Below are 16,932 nucleotides of genomic sequence, written 5' to 3' on the forward strand. Positions count from 1 at the left end.
GCTTTTGAACCCCCCCAAACTGAACAAAACACCGGCCTCCGAACAGTTTACCGAGCCAGGTTAGGGTTAGTGTTTCCCCGTCCCCGAAGCAACGTTCGGAAGCTTCCTTTCCCCAGTGATGTATGTCTTGATGTCGTTCTGTCTTTTGTTCGTGTCTATTGTACGCTACTATTTGCCTGGCGGACGTACATGCGATCAACCAGAGGCGTAGCCAAGCCGGGGCGGCGCCCCGGTTTGGACTCCCTGCGCGCCGGTTGAAAAAAATCGAGCTTTTTCGATTCTTCATTTTCATGCCGTTTTTTTCTTTTGGTCTTGCGCGAATGTGCTTGCGCTATTCTATGTGCGCGATGTTATCCATTCACCGTTTGCCTCCCGGACCCGGATGTTGTTTTAGCGATCAGCGAACGGCGTGGGTGATGTTCGATTTTTTTTCCTGTGGGCACGCGCCCCTACTGGATAACTTCCTGGCTACGCCTCTGCGATCAACACACCACTCTTCTCTCTAGTGACCGTGTGTGCGTTCACATATCCCTCTGCCCAGTAAAGCGGTGTCGTACAACAGCGGTCCACAACCATTTTACTAATGAGTGTATGTGTATTAGACATCACAAATATCACTAATTATTACGCAAAAGGGTCCATTGTTGTTACGTCATAACTGAATAATCAGTTTTCCATTATTTCTTATGGGAAAAATTGAATCAGACTCCGACCAAATCGGTGTCCGACCAGTTTTCTGGAACAAATTATGATCGGAGTCAGAGGTTCTACTGTACGTAATTTGCATATACGTACGTTTTTCAACAGGAGTGCTAGATGCTGCTTGGAAGTAACTTCACTGATGCACAAGCACCAGTAGATGACAGCAATGCACCACTTCAGACCTGAAATTAGCCCAGTTTGGGAGTACTCATGCATGCTGTAGGAGCAAAAAATTATGGCAGCACAAAACATCTTAGATGTGTCAAATAGCATCAAAGTCACTGATATATTAAAGCTTGTTTTCTCCAGTTTCTGGTTGAAGTTCTGGTTGAACAATTGAAGTTTGTCAATCTTTCATGTGTTCTGCTGCTGAATTCAAAAGAATGGAAAACCCTTTTTCCCCTGTGAAAGAAGGGGGTCTCTTCTTTCTTTTGGTAGATTGTGTTTATAGTCATGGAACACAAGATTGTGTGGATCTTGAAAAAACAGTCAAAAATCAATAAAAGGGCTGGTGGCAATGTGGGGTTGGCTGCTTTGAAAAGGTCTGGCTGTCCATTGCAGTTCAGAAGAATCTAGCAGTGATGTCAAAAAAAGCAAATGACCAGTTGGTAATCAGTTCCAGGAACTTTGAGATTCTACTCTCTCCAACCTGGATCTTTCCAAAGTACTCGCCCCTTACCAGGGTCTTCCTATGAGTTCCTAGTTCCGGGGTTAAAACTCTCTTTGGGGGCATCTCGGCGCTGCCCCCCCTCAAGAAGTTTCCGAGTTGGACCCCCAGCTGCCCACCTTGAGGAAGCCGCCAAGCCGCCTACAGTTTCCACGATGACATCACAACATTGTCAAAGCGACGGCTCAGCCCACGCAGCTGCAGTCGGCTGCCGAGAGCCACCGGATAGTCTGCCACATAGCACGAGCGTCCATGAAGGACACGGTCTCGTAGCGGATGGGCCGGCAGCAGGGGCGGCCACTGAGCTTGCGAGCCGAGACGCCCCCCTGTGCTACCAGGGCCCCAAGCGCCAGGTCGTAGTTCCTGCGGGCGGCGCGGCACGAACCCACGCAGTACTTGAACAGGATGATCTCGTCCGAGTCGTAGCCCAGGCCCAGCTCGCGGACACGCGTCCGACGCTTCTCCACGCGGCACGATGCGTCGGGCCTTTTGGGCTTGCTGTGTGATGTCGGTGGTTGGCCGTTGTGAGGTGAGCGCCGCCAACGGCGCTGAGCGACGTCCACGTTCTGGAGCAGCGTCCATGCTTCTAGAAACACACAACACGCCCTTTGGCTATGTCATTTCAAAATGGTCAGTCGCCGTTTTTAATGGCAGTGACACAAGGCAAAAAATTAGGTACACGTTACCGAGCACTCAAGCTGCGATGCTAAAATAATGCAACGTAGATGAATTACCGTTTTTTTCCATGTATAGTGCGCCCCCATGTATAGTACGCACCCCTAACAATGGCATGCTGATGCTGGAAAAAAGCTTGTACCCATGTATAATACGCACCCAATTTTTATGAATTTTTTTTAATTTTTTTTTTAATTTTTTTTTTTTTTTTTTTTTTTTTTTTAAAGTCCCAAAGATCGTCACACACGCAGGGAGGCAATGGGTCCCATTTTTAAAGTCTTTGGTATGGTCTTAACTAGGCTGGATGTCATTTTTTTTGTTGGCGTTGATTTCTCCGACTGCCCCTAAACGCACCACCGCGCTCCGTGCGCGCATGGGCTGCGGACGTGAAAAAGGCGGCTCTGTATGGGAGAGACGTTGAAGAGGAATAAAAACAACCTTGGAAACCAAAACTTGCCCCTCGTCGTGACTCGGAGCCGCAACAAATGTTTCGGATTTGTGTAGGGTACATTGTGAGACAGCAAACGAGCAGGTGATCGAGCAAGCCTTGTCTGATACGAGAGCATTGCGGTCGCATGGAGCGTGTTTGAAGTGAACAGCAGAGAAGAAAGGAACAAGGCAAAGTGTTGTGAAATAAAATATTATCTGTAATACGCATTTTGTTATTTGCTGATTGAAACTGCTAATTAAACTGTGAATTGAAACTAATAGGTGGAGAACTGAACTCTCGCTCTTTATATAGCTGACGTGTCTTGCGCAACCGTTCTGCGCATCTGTAATGGCGGCCTCCGTATGACGTCCGGTCCGCGATGGAGATTAAAAAACAAACAATATTTGACAATAACACACCATCGAGGATTGCACCATCGCATCAAACGATGTGTCGTCAATTATGAATTTTACTAAGTGTGTTGGGCAGGATGGCTGAATGCGATGCGCGATTGACAACAAACAAGAAGAAAGGTGAGTTTTATTTCGGGGGAGATTTGTCATGTCTCGTCCCCAGTTTTGCTATGTGTCTAGGTTGCCATAGTTTCTGTTCGTGTCACCCCGCTCTTCCTGTGTCACCTCAATCGATGTAACGTGTTTTGTATTTAAGTCCTGTCTGCCCCTCGCTCACCGTTGGATCATTGCATGTGTTACTGTCATTCTGTTCCTGTCTTTGGTAATGTCACCCTGTCTTTTTGTTCCACGACTTTGTCGGTCAGTCCTGTTGTTGGTTTTGTTGTACCATGACTTTATTTAAAAAAAAAAAAAAAATTAAAAAAAAAAAAAATTAAAAATTTTTTTCTTTGTACCCATGTATAATACGCACCCCAGATTTTAGGACAATAAATTAGTAAAATATTGCGCACTATACACGGAAAAAAACGGTAGCCTGTCTCGGCCTCATTTTCTCGTGGATACACACGGCATTGCTTGTCAGTTCATGCCTCCAGGTTTACGGCAGGAACACTCGTACTGTAATCATTCGGCTGCAGGCCCACATTTGTGGAAATGTTCTCCAGGGGAGCAAGTCCTCCACAACTGGATGGCGCATGCAGCCACGTTCAGACACGCACAGCACGCACGTAATGTCATAATTACACAGAAATATTTTCTTGTCACGCTCAGCGAGCTGTGACAGTATAAACACGAGAGATGTTAAGCGTTTAAAATCATTTCAGTGCTCATCAAGCCACGTTGATTGTTTTTTTGTCGAATACGATCAATGAAGCCAACAGGGGGCAGTATAATAAAGGGCTTTTCAACTGGTTTTGTCCAAGTGACCACCATTATAACCAAGAAACAACTCGGGGACCACTGCTTTGGCGTAATATTATTTTATTTTGCACCAAAGGAGGATAGACCTTTACAAGCTATTTATTTGCATCTGTATGTCTAATTTGGCAATCTCAGCTACATTTGACATATTTTGGATGGGTAAATGATTCACAAAATGAGCTGGAGAATAAACCAAGTCTAAATTGACTTGAGGATTGAACCCAAGGTTGAAGTCTATCATTCTATAACCGAGCCACGCCCCTCGTAACTTTGCTCGGGGAGGGCGGAACCTGTTCAAATATGCTACACGGTGAAAACGACCAAAGAAGACACAAAAAGTAAATTGATGCTGCCATGAATGACGCTGCCAGGCCCTACTAGGAGCAAAATATAAATAGAAAATGCCTTGCTCAAGGACACTTTGACATGATCACAGGGCTTGAAGCTTGAACCCAGCATCTCCAAGTTTGGACTGTTGTCACTCTACGCAGTGGCGTAGCCAGGAATTTTTCCAGTAGGGGCGCGCGCCCACAGGAAGAAAAATAGAACATCACCCACGCCGTTCCCTGATCGCTAAAACAACATCCGGGTCCGGGAGGCAAAGGGTGAATGTATAACATCGCGCACATAGAATAGCGCAAGCACATTTGCGCAAGACCGAAAGAAAAAAACGGCATGAAAATGAAGAATCGAAAAAGCTCGATTTTTTTCAACCAGGGCGCAGGGAGTCCTAACCGGGGCCCCACCCCGCCTCGCCCCGGCTTGGTTACGCCACTGACTCTACGACTGAGCCACGTGAAGAAGTCATGAGGCAGTCAGGAATCACCTTTGGCTAGAAAAGGTTGATGGCGAGGAATGGGAGGGTGTACCTATTCTCACGGGTTAACTTAGTGTAATAGGGCTTCTGTTAAAATTTGTACCCCCTGTAACTTTGCTTGGGGAAGTGGCAACGTGTTCAAATTTGCTACACTTGATGGAAACACCCCAAGAAGTAAATTGATTGTTCACAAAATTAGCTGGACAATAAATCAAGTCTAAATAATATATCAATTTCATTTTTAAATATGTTACAATTATTTTCCATTTCCAATTCGCGGGCCACCTGCAATACCGCCACGGACCACTAGAGGACCGCGGACCACCGGTTGATAAGGATGGTATTACACGTGGAGGCCTTTCGTCACTATGTTGGAGTAATATTAGTCATCCTTTGTAGAGGGCAAGAAATAAAAAAAATCGATGTAATCATAATGAACTTCAATTACTTGCAGATCTTTTTTATTTGTGGGTTGGCACGGTTCCCATCTGCCACAAATAGCGAGCATTCCACTCTTCTTATCCTGACAACATGGATTATGGAGTGTTTGACTGGACGGACCTTTTCGAAGGATGCTGCATGGTTGAATGGCTTATTTTTACCCGGGCTCCGGTGACCGAGCTCAGCCTTGAGAAGGTCCAGATACTTTAGCTGGACTATATTAAGAAGCTCCCATGTGCCAGTGCATTGTAGCAGGTAGCTTAGCATCAGAGTTGGTTGAATGGGTGGAAGAAGCGCCCAATGAAAGCATGAATCTGCAGCTGCTACGCTCAGTAGCACCCCCTGGAAAGTTAGAACTCAGCTCATGACACCAATTGCGCCTATTGACACGAAATTAGGTTAACACGTCTATGGATCAAAACGTTTCCTGAAGTGGTGCCTTAAAATTCCTTAAGTGCTGTTAGTTGAAAGATAAACCAAGAAGAACCTACCAAAGGCCTTCGGCCAGAAGGGGTCAGCTAGGTCGCGGGTCTCCGGTGCATCAGACCTCCTGGGGGGCCGCCTGAGGCTACCCCGGTGTGCGTCCAGCTGGTTCTCTGGACTGTCCTCCTTGGAAAATACATCCTCCGCCAGGGCTAGTAACGCCGCCATCAACCACAGCATCACCTGACACAAATAAAATGGTCGCCCATCAAGCCTTGGCAGCAAAAACGAGATTGTATGAGACTGTGTAGACACATGGCGCTGATTTTTGAGTGCGCCTTTTATTCTATTTTTTTTTTTACAATATCACAAAAGCGGAAATTAGCATTTAGCTGTCTGCAGTTTTTAGTGTGTTCACAGTGACACACTACACGATGGAAAGTGCAGCCATTGCCATTGACACGTGATCGCTCGCGCTGAATATTTTACAACTGCAATTGAAGCGAGCGCCTCTGCGGCCGCACCGCTGTGGAAACTGTGCTTCACGCTCTCCTACTGTATATGAAATAATCCACATGTTTTCAATTCATACTGGTGACAGTAATTCACTTTTCTTCTCTCATCTTTTCACAGATGTAGCCTGTCATTTTGGTTTCTTTGTTTTCTTTACTAAAATATACTAATTTAGAAATGTTTGTTTTTTGTAAAATGTACCTTCATTTTAGAGTCATGGCATCGGTTTCTTTCTTCCACTTTTTTTCTCTTAAGTTATTTTATTGTCATAATAGTCATTTTTGTAACTGGGCAGCAAACAATTGCGAGTGTTTTCAAAAGGTAGCGAATATTGTTGAATATCTTGTAAAACTTGATTCTGTGCGCTTTTTTTAACGTCTTCAATTGTATTCTGACTGACAAGCTTGCGCTGTGTTTGTTTCGTCAGCACATTTTGCTGACCTTCCAGTTCCCGAGCTGCTGTGAGGCCTTGTGCCTCCACCGTTTTCCATCTGAAAGACAAAAAGGAGGAACGCAATGATGCCAGTGGGAACGTTCCTCGGAACGACACAAACCACCATTGGTGAGTGTTTGCTTGTTCCATGACCACGAGAACTATATCGCAAATCATCTTTCCTCATTGAAACAAATGGAAATGACAAATCCATACAACATACAAATATGACGCATGTGCATATAAAATAAAATGTAAAGAACTTAGGCCACCAGGAGGCAGAATAATACATACAACATTTTATGGGAACCTTTCTTCGATGAGCTTTAGTGGTTGTAGAATCCATGTTGACATCCAACTTCATATATGAAAAAACGTAGCCAATGGTGGGGCAACATGTCACATGTTTACGCTCTATTTGATTGCTAAATAAGAACAGCACTGACACAAAATATGAAATGGACATAAATGAAAATTATACCTGAAATTGGGTTTTTGATCTGGTAAACATTTAGTTGATATAACATGCCTCGGTCTTTCCTGTGTGAATTTTTCAAGTATATGACAATGAATTTGCATTTAATATTTGGAACGGATTGTTTATGCTCCTCGGGAAGGTAAGTACTTTATTGGTGTAAATGGTTTGCAAAGCACTGGTATGTACAGTGCAGAACTGTGCATTATTATTATTATTATTATTATGTACAAAAAATATTGTACTTATCAATCAAATAGCAACCGCCTGGCAGCACTTTCATTTGTTAATCAATAAAGTACTTTTCGTTATTTAACTTTCACGGTAAATCGTTTCATAAAAAATCCCACGCAACACATTTAGGGTCCCGGACGGACCAAGTAACGAGTATGTTCTAGAATATCCGCCAGTTTAATGAATGTTCTAGAATTAGATGACGTCACTGGAATTTTTTAATTGTGTCGGCGTGATCAGCGTCTTACCTGTCCGCACCTTCCCGCTCCCGCAGATCATGGACGCAGCTCCGAATCTACGTGCGCGTGCGGGCGGGCGCGCTCCGGCAAGGCTCAGATGCGCGCGTCGTGCAGCCTCCGTGTTGCGCGGTCACGCGCAAGCACACTCGCGCTAGTCCTTGCAAGCAATATGTGCGTGCGCAAACTGTGAAGACCAATCGTTTTCAGCTTGCACGCATGATTAAACACTACAGAACTTTATTCTTGCAACTTTTACAATATACGGTATGACATTTTCTCCTCATAACACCACGTTGGTTTTGAAACTCAAGTTTATGTCGTAACATTCCGACTAATTGGTTGAATAGAGCACAGATTTTGTTGAACTGGTAACCATGGCAACAAAAGTGCTAATTGATCATTCGTTGTTATGTTGTTCATGTGTACATGATTTTATCAAGCACTTGATGTAAAAATCACATGCGCTCATCTTTTTTATCACTCCAATGTCCTGTAGAATATTTTCAAGTCTCCTGATTGCTGCTCAAAGCCTCAAAGCCTCTGCAGCTTCCTTGTATGGGCCGAGTCAGCCAGAGCGTGACGGCCGACGGGGCACGGAAAGAATCCGGACGGTGAAAAAGTGTTCTCAGAGGACACCTAATTAGTTACACAGTCCTCAAGGTCAGGCGTCACCTACGATCAGGGACGGGTCCCCCGGGTCATTTAATATGAAGCTCCTCAGGGTCATATATTCTTTATCCTCTGTGAAGAACAACTTATATTAGTGATGTACTCAGGAGCTGAGTCCAGGTCTATGTACAGTATCGCTTTATTCTGCCCTCAGCTGTCCAAGGCAGGCACACTTGAATGAGTACTCGAGGTACACAGTACGACTCTGGGTACATAGTCGTCTGACATCCAACAGAAGAACAACTCCTATACCAGTGGTCCCCAACCTTTTTTGCGCCACGGACCGGTTACATGTCAGAAATATTTTCGCGGACCGGCATTTATATAAATAAATAATACATTTAGTATATAAATAAATAAATAATACATTTATACGGCTTGGCGGCCCGGTACCAAGTCACCCACGGACCGGTACCGGTCGACTGGACCACTGGACCACTGGTCCCCAACCACCGGGCCGCCAAGCCGCACAGAAAAAAAATAAAATTATCGACGATCAATTAATTCAGGTCAAGACACTCGTCCCGGTCACGTGACATGTTTCCCCAGTCGAGCCCGCAAAGCTAATATGTGGCGACAGGCTACCTAACCAGGCAATGAAGCATTCAAAACTGCTTCAACACATGGAGACCAAGCATCCTGCAATAAAAGACAAACCTTAATCACTTCGGGTGTCATTGTCTCCGATTATGTCTAGATGGGACCGGCTCGTTTCTGAGAAACAAACTCAGTGCTCCCACTAATTCAACGTAATGGTGAGTTTTATTTTTGTCATTTGTAATTGTCAGTCGTATCATTTTATTTCATCGTATTTATATATTTATTATAAATGTATTATTTATTTATTTATATATGTATATAAATGCCGGTCCGCAAAAATATTTCTGACATGTAACCGGTCCGTGGCGCAAAAAAGGTTGGGGACCACTGCTATACGACACTCAGTGTGCCTCCACAAACGTGGGGGGGGGCCCTGACTACCGGCAGGTTGCCGGCTGGCCCACCGAGGGCCACCCCAGTGATTCATTGACACTACGCTGACCCCCAAATGGTAGTGCAACAGGAGGCCCAGTCCTGCAGGTGGAACAACTAAACGCACACCTTCATACATCACACTTTGACCCTCACGAAAGTTTATCACGCGGACAACTTCACCTGGTCCAGATGCTCTGGAACAGCTAGCAGTGAACAAGTCATCAAGCGCTGCGTGGCGGCATAGCCATGCCGATACATCATTTTAATTCTCCAGCTATGGTTGTATTTTCAGGCGGTGGAACGTCAGCTGCGCAAACACGGCATGAAGGATGTGAAAGGAAACGGGATCTCCGGAGGGTTGGCGCTAGTCGGATGTGATGGATGTGATACGTATATATTAGAGATGTTGGATATGATGTTTTTTTCAGACTTACTCAATGTTAGATTTTTTTTTTGCCTTAAGTATCGGTGGCTGGTATCGGCAGCCTCCAATCTACCAGATACCTTAAAATAAGGCTGGCATCGGGGTACTCGACGATCCCTTGTATACTCATTGATGAATGAATGGATGAACGCTCTGGAGACGGGCCAGAGGCCTGATGAAAGTGGAGCCGAGACCAGGCCAGCCAGCGCCATTGCTGTGCAGACCACCAACGGTGAATATGAAGGCTCCTTTGTGTTTGTGCATGCCGGACTTGACAACAGTGGGCAGGTCAAGGAGCTTCTTTTAATAGAGGACACCTGTTCTGCTGCTTTGGACTTTTTGCTGAACTTCCTATGAGTCTGTTGTTCTCACATTCCTTGTGTGCGTCACCTGTGAATACATTTTAGCATGACTGACATTCTGCTGACATTTAACTCAATTGGCTAAAAAAAAAATACAACGTGCCAAATTCTTGAAAATAAAGTTAATCCAAATAACGTTAGAAAAGAAGTGTGGGCTAAAAACCAGCAGTTTGGACTTTTAGCGCCCTCTGCTGTTTTGGAATGCAGTTGACAACCCACATCTGCACATGGAAAACTAAAGTAAGAACGTTTTGCTGATGTTCACACAATTAAGTAATAATTTTAGAAAACATTTGCAATTTGACGAAAATAGTTGAATTTATTTGGATTTTATTTACAAAAGAGAACTAAATTGTATAACATTTAGAACAGAATGACGTCAACATATTGATGGTAAAGCGGCAAGATAGTTATACTCACACGAGTGTGATGGCGTCACTCGGGAACTCACGTCTCAGGAATGTAAGCGGCGGGAACACGCTGGGCAGAAAGAGTTTCCCGGGAGATGTACGGTCATTAAAAAAAACATTACGGAGAACAAGAAGGGGAAAAGGAGGTGCGTGTGTGTCTGTTGTATTAATTATAATTAATCATCATTATGGCGAGCTCTCTGTGGAATGTTGACAGCCGGCTAACTTGAAGCAACACGCACTCAAAAGTCGCTACGGGCGACATTGTGGAGTGCAGCAATAAGGTAACTCGCCCCCTTGATGCCATCAGACAAGGTTATGGATGAGCGGGTGCATCGATTAATTGTGTTAAGTGTGTTTTATTGCAAATGTCTTCACATATACCACAAAGGAATCGAAATTAGGTTCGTTTGTAAGCATCTCATCTCTTTTGGAAAACATTTAGTCTATTTTATGATAGATGTTACAGACCACACCAGTCACTGATTCGTAATCAATTCTTGTTTGTGCATTTTTTGCACTGTCAATTTAAGATGACGTCGATGGAGAGCCCGAATCTTTGTAATTCAAACACTTGAACCACAGTGTGCAGAAGCTCCAAAAAGACATGCCTGGATACTTTTATTTATCTATTTGTGTGTGTGTGTGTGTGTGTTTGTTCGTTTATTTCTTCATTTATTTATTTGATTAAGCCATAGTGCATGAATGGAAGTTTTGACTGGTCTGTACTTTGGCCTGCAGTGCCCCTATGTGGTGATTTCCGAAAACTCACACAATATCCAAAAAGATATCCTCGAGAATAGGAAGCCAAGGTTGTTGAATTAACCGGCGGAAAATATTTTTTTATGGACTGAAAGGAGATAAGAAACAGCACGACAAAATTGCCGTGACCCGGATTCGAACCGGGGTTGCTGCGGCCACAACGCAGAGTACTAACCACTATACGATCACGGCTTTATGCTCGGTTTCTGGCGAAAGTTCTCTTTATTGAATTGTTAGGACTGAGAACCTGATTAAAATGCTGTGACCCGGATTCGCTGCGGCCACAACGCAGAGTACTAACCACTATACGATCACGGCTTGCTGTTCAAGTTTTTGCTAAAGCTCTCTGTTTATTTAATTGTTAGACTGAGAACCAAATTATAATGCCATGACCCGGATTCGAACCGGGGTTGCTGCGGCCACAACGCAGAGTACTAACCACTATACGATCACGGCTTGCTGTTCAAGTTTTTGCTAAAGCTCTCTGTTTATTTAATTGTTAGACTGAGAAACGAATTAAAATGCCGTGACCCGGATTCGGACCGGGGTTGCTGCGGCCACAACGCAGAGTACTAACCACTATACGATCACGGCTTGGTGCTCAAGATTTTGCAAAAGCTCTCTGTTTATTTAATTGTTAGGACTGATTACCGGATTAAAATGCCGTGACCCGGATTCGAACCGGGCTTGCTGCGGCCACAACACAGAGTACTAACTACTATACGATCACGGCTTGGTGCTCAAGTTCTGGCGAAAGCTCTCTCTTTATTTAATTGTTAGGACTGAGAACCGAATTATAATGCCGTGACCCCGATTTGGACAGGGGTTGCTGCGGCCACAACGCAGAGTACTAACCACTATACGATCACGGCTTGGTGCTCAATTTCTGGCGAAAATTCTCTTTAATTGTTAGGATTGAGAAACGGATTAAAATGGTGTGACCCGGATTCGCTGCGGCCACAACACAGAGTACTAACCACTATACGATCACGGCTTGGTGCTCAAGTTCTGGCGAAAGTTCTCTCGTTATTTAATTGTTAGGACTGAGAACCAAATTAAAATGCCGTGACCCGGATTCGGACCGGGGTTGCTGCGGCCACAACGCAGAGTACTAACCACTATACGATCACGACTTGGTGCTCAGTTTCTGGCAAAAGCTCTCTTTATTCAATTGTTAGGATTGAGAACCGGATTAAAATGCCGTGACCCGGATTCGCTGCGGCCACAACGCAGAGTACTAACCACTATACGATCACGGCTTGGTGCTCAAGTTCTGGCGAATGTTCTCTCTTTATTTAATTGTTAGGACTGAGAAACGAATTAAAATGCCGTGACCGGGATTCGGACCGGGGTTGCTGCGGCCACAACGCAGAGTACTAACCACTATACGATCACGGCTTGGTGCTCAGTTTCTGGCGAAAGTTCTCTTTATTTAATTGTTAGGACTGAGAACCGGATTAAAATGCCGTGACCCGGATTCGCTGCGGCCACAACGCAGAGTACTAACTATACGATCACGGCTTGGTGCTCAAGTTCTGGCGAATGTTCTCTCTTTATTTAATTGTTAGGACTGAGAAACGAAATAAAATGCCGTGACCCGGATTCGGACCGGGGTTGCTGCGGCCACAACGCAGAGTACTAACCACTATACGATCACGGCTTTGTGCTCAGTTTCTGGCAAAAGTTCTCTTTATTTAATTGTTAGGACTGAGAACCGGATTAAAATGCCGTGACCCGGATTCGCTGCAGCCACAACGCAGAGTACTAACCACTATACGATCACGGCTTGGTGCTCAAGTTTTTACGAAAGCTTTCTGTTTATTTAATTGTTAGGACTGAGAACCGAATTAAAATGCCGTGACCCGGATTCGAACCGGGGTTGCTGCGGCCACAACGCAGAGTACTAACCACTATACGATCACGGCTTGGTGCTCAAATTCTGGCGAAAGTTCTCTCGTTATTTAATTGTTAGTACTGAGAACCAAATTTAAATGCCGTGACCCGGATTCGGACCGGGGTTGCTGCGGCCACAACGCAGAGTACTAACCACTATACGATCACGGCTTGGTGCTCAGTTTCTGGCGAAAGTTCTCTTTATTCAATTGTTAGGATTGAGAACCGGATTAAAATGCCGTGACCCGGATTCGCTGCGGCCACAACGCAGAGTACTAACCACTATACGATCACGGCTTGGTGCTCAAGTTCTGGCGAATGTTCTCTCTTTATTTAATTGTTAGGACTGAGAAACGAATTAAAATGCCGTGACCCGGATTCGGACCAGGGTTGCTGCGGCCACAACGCAGAGTACTAACCACTATACGATCACGGCTTGGTGCTCAGTTTCTGGCGAAAGTTCTCTTTATTTAATTGTTAGGACTGAGAACCGGATTAAAATGCCGTGACCCGGATTCGCTGCGGCCACAACGCAGAGTACTAACTATACGATCACGGCTTGGTGCTCAAGTTCTGGCGAATGTTCTCTCTTTATTTAATTGTTAGGACTGAGAAACGAAATAAAATGCCGCGACTCGGATTCGGACCGGGGTTGCTGCGGCCATAACGCAGAGTACTAACCACTATACGATCACGGCTTTGTGCTCAAGTTCTGGCGAAAGTTCTCTTTATTTAATTGTTAGGACTGAGAACCGGATTAAAATGCCGTGACCCGGATTCGCTGCAGCCACAACGCAGAGTACTAACCACTATACGATCACGGCTTGGTGCTCAAGTTTTTACGAAAGCTCTCTGTTTATTTAATTGTTAGGACTGAGAACCGAATTAAAATGCTGTGACCCGGATTCGAACCGGGGTTGCTGCGGCCACAACGCAGAGTACTAACCACTATACGATCACGGCTTGGTGCTCAAGTTCTGGCGAATGTTCTCTCTTTATTTAATTGTTAGGACTGAGAAACGAATTAAAATGCCGTGACCCGGATTCGGACCGGGGTTGCTGCGGCCACAACGCAGAGTACTAACCACTACACGATCACGGCTTGGTGCTCAGTTTCTGGCGAAAGTTCTCTTTATTTAATTGTTAGGACTGAGAACCGGATTAAAATGCCGTGACCCGGATTCGCTGCGGCCACAACGCAGAGTACTAACTATACGATCACGGCTTGGTGCTCAAGTTCTGGCGAATGTTCTCTCTTTATTTAATTGTTAGGACTGAGAAACGAAATAAAATGCCGTGACCCGGATTCGGACCGGGGTTGCTGCGGCCACAACACAGAGTACTAACCACTATACGATCACGGCTTTGTGCTCAGTTTCTGGCAAAAGTTCTCTTTATTTAGTTGTTAGGACTGAGAACCGGATTAAAATGCCGTGACCCGGATTCGCTGCAGCCACAACGCAGAGTACTAACCACTATACGATCACGGCTTGGTGCTCAAGTTTTTACGAAAGCTCTGTTTATTTAATTGTTAGGACTGAGAACCGAATTAAAATGCCGTGACCCGGATTCGAACCGGGGTTGCTGCGGCCACAACGCAGAGTACTAACCACTATACGATCACGGCTTGGTGCTCAAGTTCTGGCGAAAGTTCTCTCGTTATTTAATTGTTAGGACTGAGAACCAAATTTATATGCCGTGACCCGGATTCGGACCGGGGTTGCTGCGGCCACAACGCAGAGTACTAACCACTATACGATCACGGCTTGGTGCTCAGTTTCTGGCGAAAGTTCTCTTTATTCAATTGTTAGGATTGAGAACCGGATTAAAATGCCGTGACCCGGATTCGCTGCGGCCGCAACGCAGAGTACTAACCACTATACGATCACGGCTTGGTGCTCAAGTTCTGGCGAATGTTCTCTCTTTATTTAATTGTTAGGACTGAGAAACGAATTAAAATGCCGTGACCCGGATTCGGACCGGGGTTGCTGCGGCCACAACGCAGAGTACTAACCACTATACGATCACGGCTTGGTGCTCAGTTTCTGGCGAAAGTTCTCTTTATTTAATTGTTAGGACTGAGAACCGGATTAAAATGCCGTGGCCCGGATTCGCTGCGGCCACAACGCAGAGTACTAACTATACGATCACGGCTTGGTGCTCAAGTTCTGGCGAATGTTCTCTCTTTATTTAATTGTTAGGACTGAGAAACGAAATAAAATGCCGTGACCCGGATTCGGACCGGGGTTGCTGCGGCCACAACGCAGAGTACTAACCACTATACGATCACGGCTTTGTGCTCAGTTTCTGGCGAAAGTTCTCTTTATTTAATTGTTAGGACTGAGAACCGGATTAAAATGCCGTGACCCGGATTCGCTGCAGCCACAACGCAGAGTACTAACCACTATACGATCACGGCTTGGTGCTCAAGTTTTTACGAAAGCTCTCTGTTTATTTAATTGTTAGGACTGAGAACCGAATTAAAATGCCGTGACCCGGATTCGAACCGGGGTTGCTGCGGCCACAACGCAGAGTACTAACCACTATACGATCACGGCTTGGTGCTCAAGTTCTGGCGAAAATTCTCTCGTTATTTAATTGTTAGGACTGAGAACCAAATTAAAATGCCGTGACCCGGAATCGGACCGGGGTTGCTGCGGCCACAACGCAGAGTACTAACCACTATACGATCACGGCTTGGTGCTCAGTTTCTGGCGAAAGTTCTCTTTATTCAATTGTTAGGATTGAGAACCTGATTAAAATGCTGTGACCCGGATTCGCTGCGGCCACAACGCAGAGTACTAACTATACGATCACGGCTTGGTGCTCAAGTTCTGGCGAATGTTCTCTCTTTATTTAATTGTTAGGACTGAGAAACGAAATAAAATGCCGTGACCCGGATTCGGACCGGGGTTGCTGCGGCCACAACGCAGAGTACTAACCACTATACGATCACGGCTTTGTGCTCAGTTTCTGGCGAAAGTTCTCTTTATTTAATTGTTAGGACTGAGAACCGGATTAAAATGCCGTGACCCGGATTTGCTGCGGCCACAACGCAGAGTACTAACCACTATACGATCACGGCTTGGGTCTAAATTTCTGGCGAAAGTTCTGTTTATTTAGTTGTTAGGACTGAGAACCGGATTAAAATGCCGTGACACGGATTCGAAACGGGGTTGCTGCGGCCACAACGCAGAGTACTGACCACTATACGATCACAGCTTGGTGCTCAAGATTATGCGAAAGCTCTCTGTTTATTTAATTGTTAGGACTGAGAACCGGATTAAAATGCCGTGACCCGGATTCGAACCGGGGTTGCCGCGGCCACAACCAGAGTACTAACCACTATACGATCATGGCTTGGTGCTCAAATTCTGGCGAATGTTCTCTCTTTATTTAATTGTTAGGACTGAGAAACGAATTAAAATGCCGTGACCCGGATTCGGACCGGGGTAGCTGCGGCCACAACGCAGAGTACTAACCACTATACGATCACGGCTTGGTGCCCAGTTTCTGGCGAAAGTTCTCTTTATTTAATTGTTAGGACTGAGAACCGGATTAAAATGCCGTGACCCGGATTCGCTGCGGCCACAACGCAGAGCACTAACTATACGATCACGGCTTGGTGCTCAAGTTCTGGCTAATGTTCTCTCTTTATTTAATTGTTAGGACTGAGAAACGAAATAAAATGCCGTGACCCGGATTCGGACCGGGGTTGCTGCGGCCACAACGCAGAGTACTAACCACTATACGATCACGGCTTTGTGCTCAGTTTCTGGCGAAAGTTCTCTTTATTTAATTGTTAGGACTGAGAACCGGATTAAAATGCCGTGACCCGGATTTGCTGCGGCCACAACGCAGAGTACTAACCACTATACGATCACGGCTTGGGTCTAAATTTCTGGCGAAAGTTCTGTTTATTTAGTTGTTAGGACTGAGAACCGGATTAAAATGCCGTGACACGGATTCGAAACGGGGTTGCTGCGGCCACAACGCAGAGTACTGACCACTATACGATCACAGCTTGGTGCTCAAGATTATGCGAAAGCTCTCT

General features: G+C 45.3%; 1 protein-coding gene and 5 non-coding genes across 6 annotated transcripts; all 6 read right to left on the reverse strand.

Annotated features, from left to right (window-relative positions):
- Nucleotides 1–869: 869 nt before the first annotated feature.
- LOC133167329 (persephin) lies at nt 870–7,426 on the reverse strand. The gene is made up of 4 exons (XM_061298063.1): nt 7,393–7,426; nt 6,444–6,493; nt 5,558–5,732; nt 870–1,955 (listed from the first exon to the last, which is right to left on the reverse strand). The coding sequence occupies exons 1-4, from the start codon at nt 7,421–7,423 to the stop codon at nt 1,555–1,557; spliced, it is 657 nt and encodes a 218-aa protein (XP_061154047.1). The 5' UTR covers nt 7,424–7,426; the 3' UTR covers nt 870–1,554.
- A 3,679-nt stretch (nt 7,427–11,105) lies between these two features.
- trnah-gug (transfer RNA histidin (anticodon GUG)) lies at nt 11,106–11,177 on the reverse strand. Its single transcript has one exon. It is a non-coding gene; the product is annotated as a tRNA-His (tRNA).
- A 192-nt stretch (nt 11,178–11,369) lies between these two features.
- Nucleotides 11,370–11,441, reverse strand: trnah-gug (transfer RNA histidin (anticodon GUG)). The gene has a single exon. It is a non-coding gene; the product is annotated as a tRNA-His (tRNA).
- Nucleotides 11,442–12,838: 1,397 nt separating this feature from the next.
- trnah-gug (transfer RNA histidin (anticodon GUG)) lies at nt 12,839–12,910 on the reverse strand. The gene has a single exon. It is a non-coding gene; the product is annotated as a tRNA-His (tRNA).
- A 1,523-nt stretch (nt 12,911–14,433) lies between these two features.
- trnah-gug (transfer RNA histidin (anticodon GUG)) lies at nt 14,434–14,505 on the reverse strand. The gene has a single exon. It is a non-coding gene; the product is annotated as a tRNA-His (tRNA).
- Nucleotides 14,506–15,364: 859 nt separating this feature from the next.
- On the reverse strand, nt 15,365–15,436 carry trnah-gug (transfer RNA histidin (anticodon GUG)). Its single transcript has one exon. It is a non-coding gene; the product is annotated as a tRNA-His (tRNA).
- Between the last annotated feature and the right edge of the window lie 1,496 nt (nt 15,437–16,932).

The sequence above is a fragment of the Syngnathus typhle genome, linkage group LG14 (assembly GCF_033458585.1).
Source record: "Syngnathus typhle isolate RoL2023-S1 ecotype Sweden linkage group LG14, RoL_Styp_1.0, whole genome shotgun sequence".
NCBI classification, from domain to species: domain Eukaryota; kingdom Metazoa; phylum Chordata; class Actinopteri; order Syngnathiformes; family Syngnathidae; genus Syngnathus; species Syngnathus typhle.

Bases quoted from the DNA above. Each gene is read 5' to 3' on its own strand.
- LOC133167329 (XM_061298063.1), bottom strand. From the start codon at position 7,423: ATGATCTGCGGGAGCGGGAAGGTGCGGACAG. The intron at 5,733-6,443 runs GTCAGCAAAATG...TATTTGTGTCAG, and splicing joins AGCAGCTCGGGAACTGGAAG to GTGATGCTGTGGTTGATGGC. The intron at 1,956-5,557 runs GTAGGTTCTTCT...GTGTGTTTCTAG, and splicing joins CTTCTGGCCGAAGGCCTTTG to AAGCATGGACGCTGCTCCAG.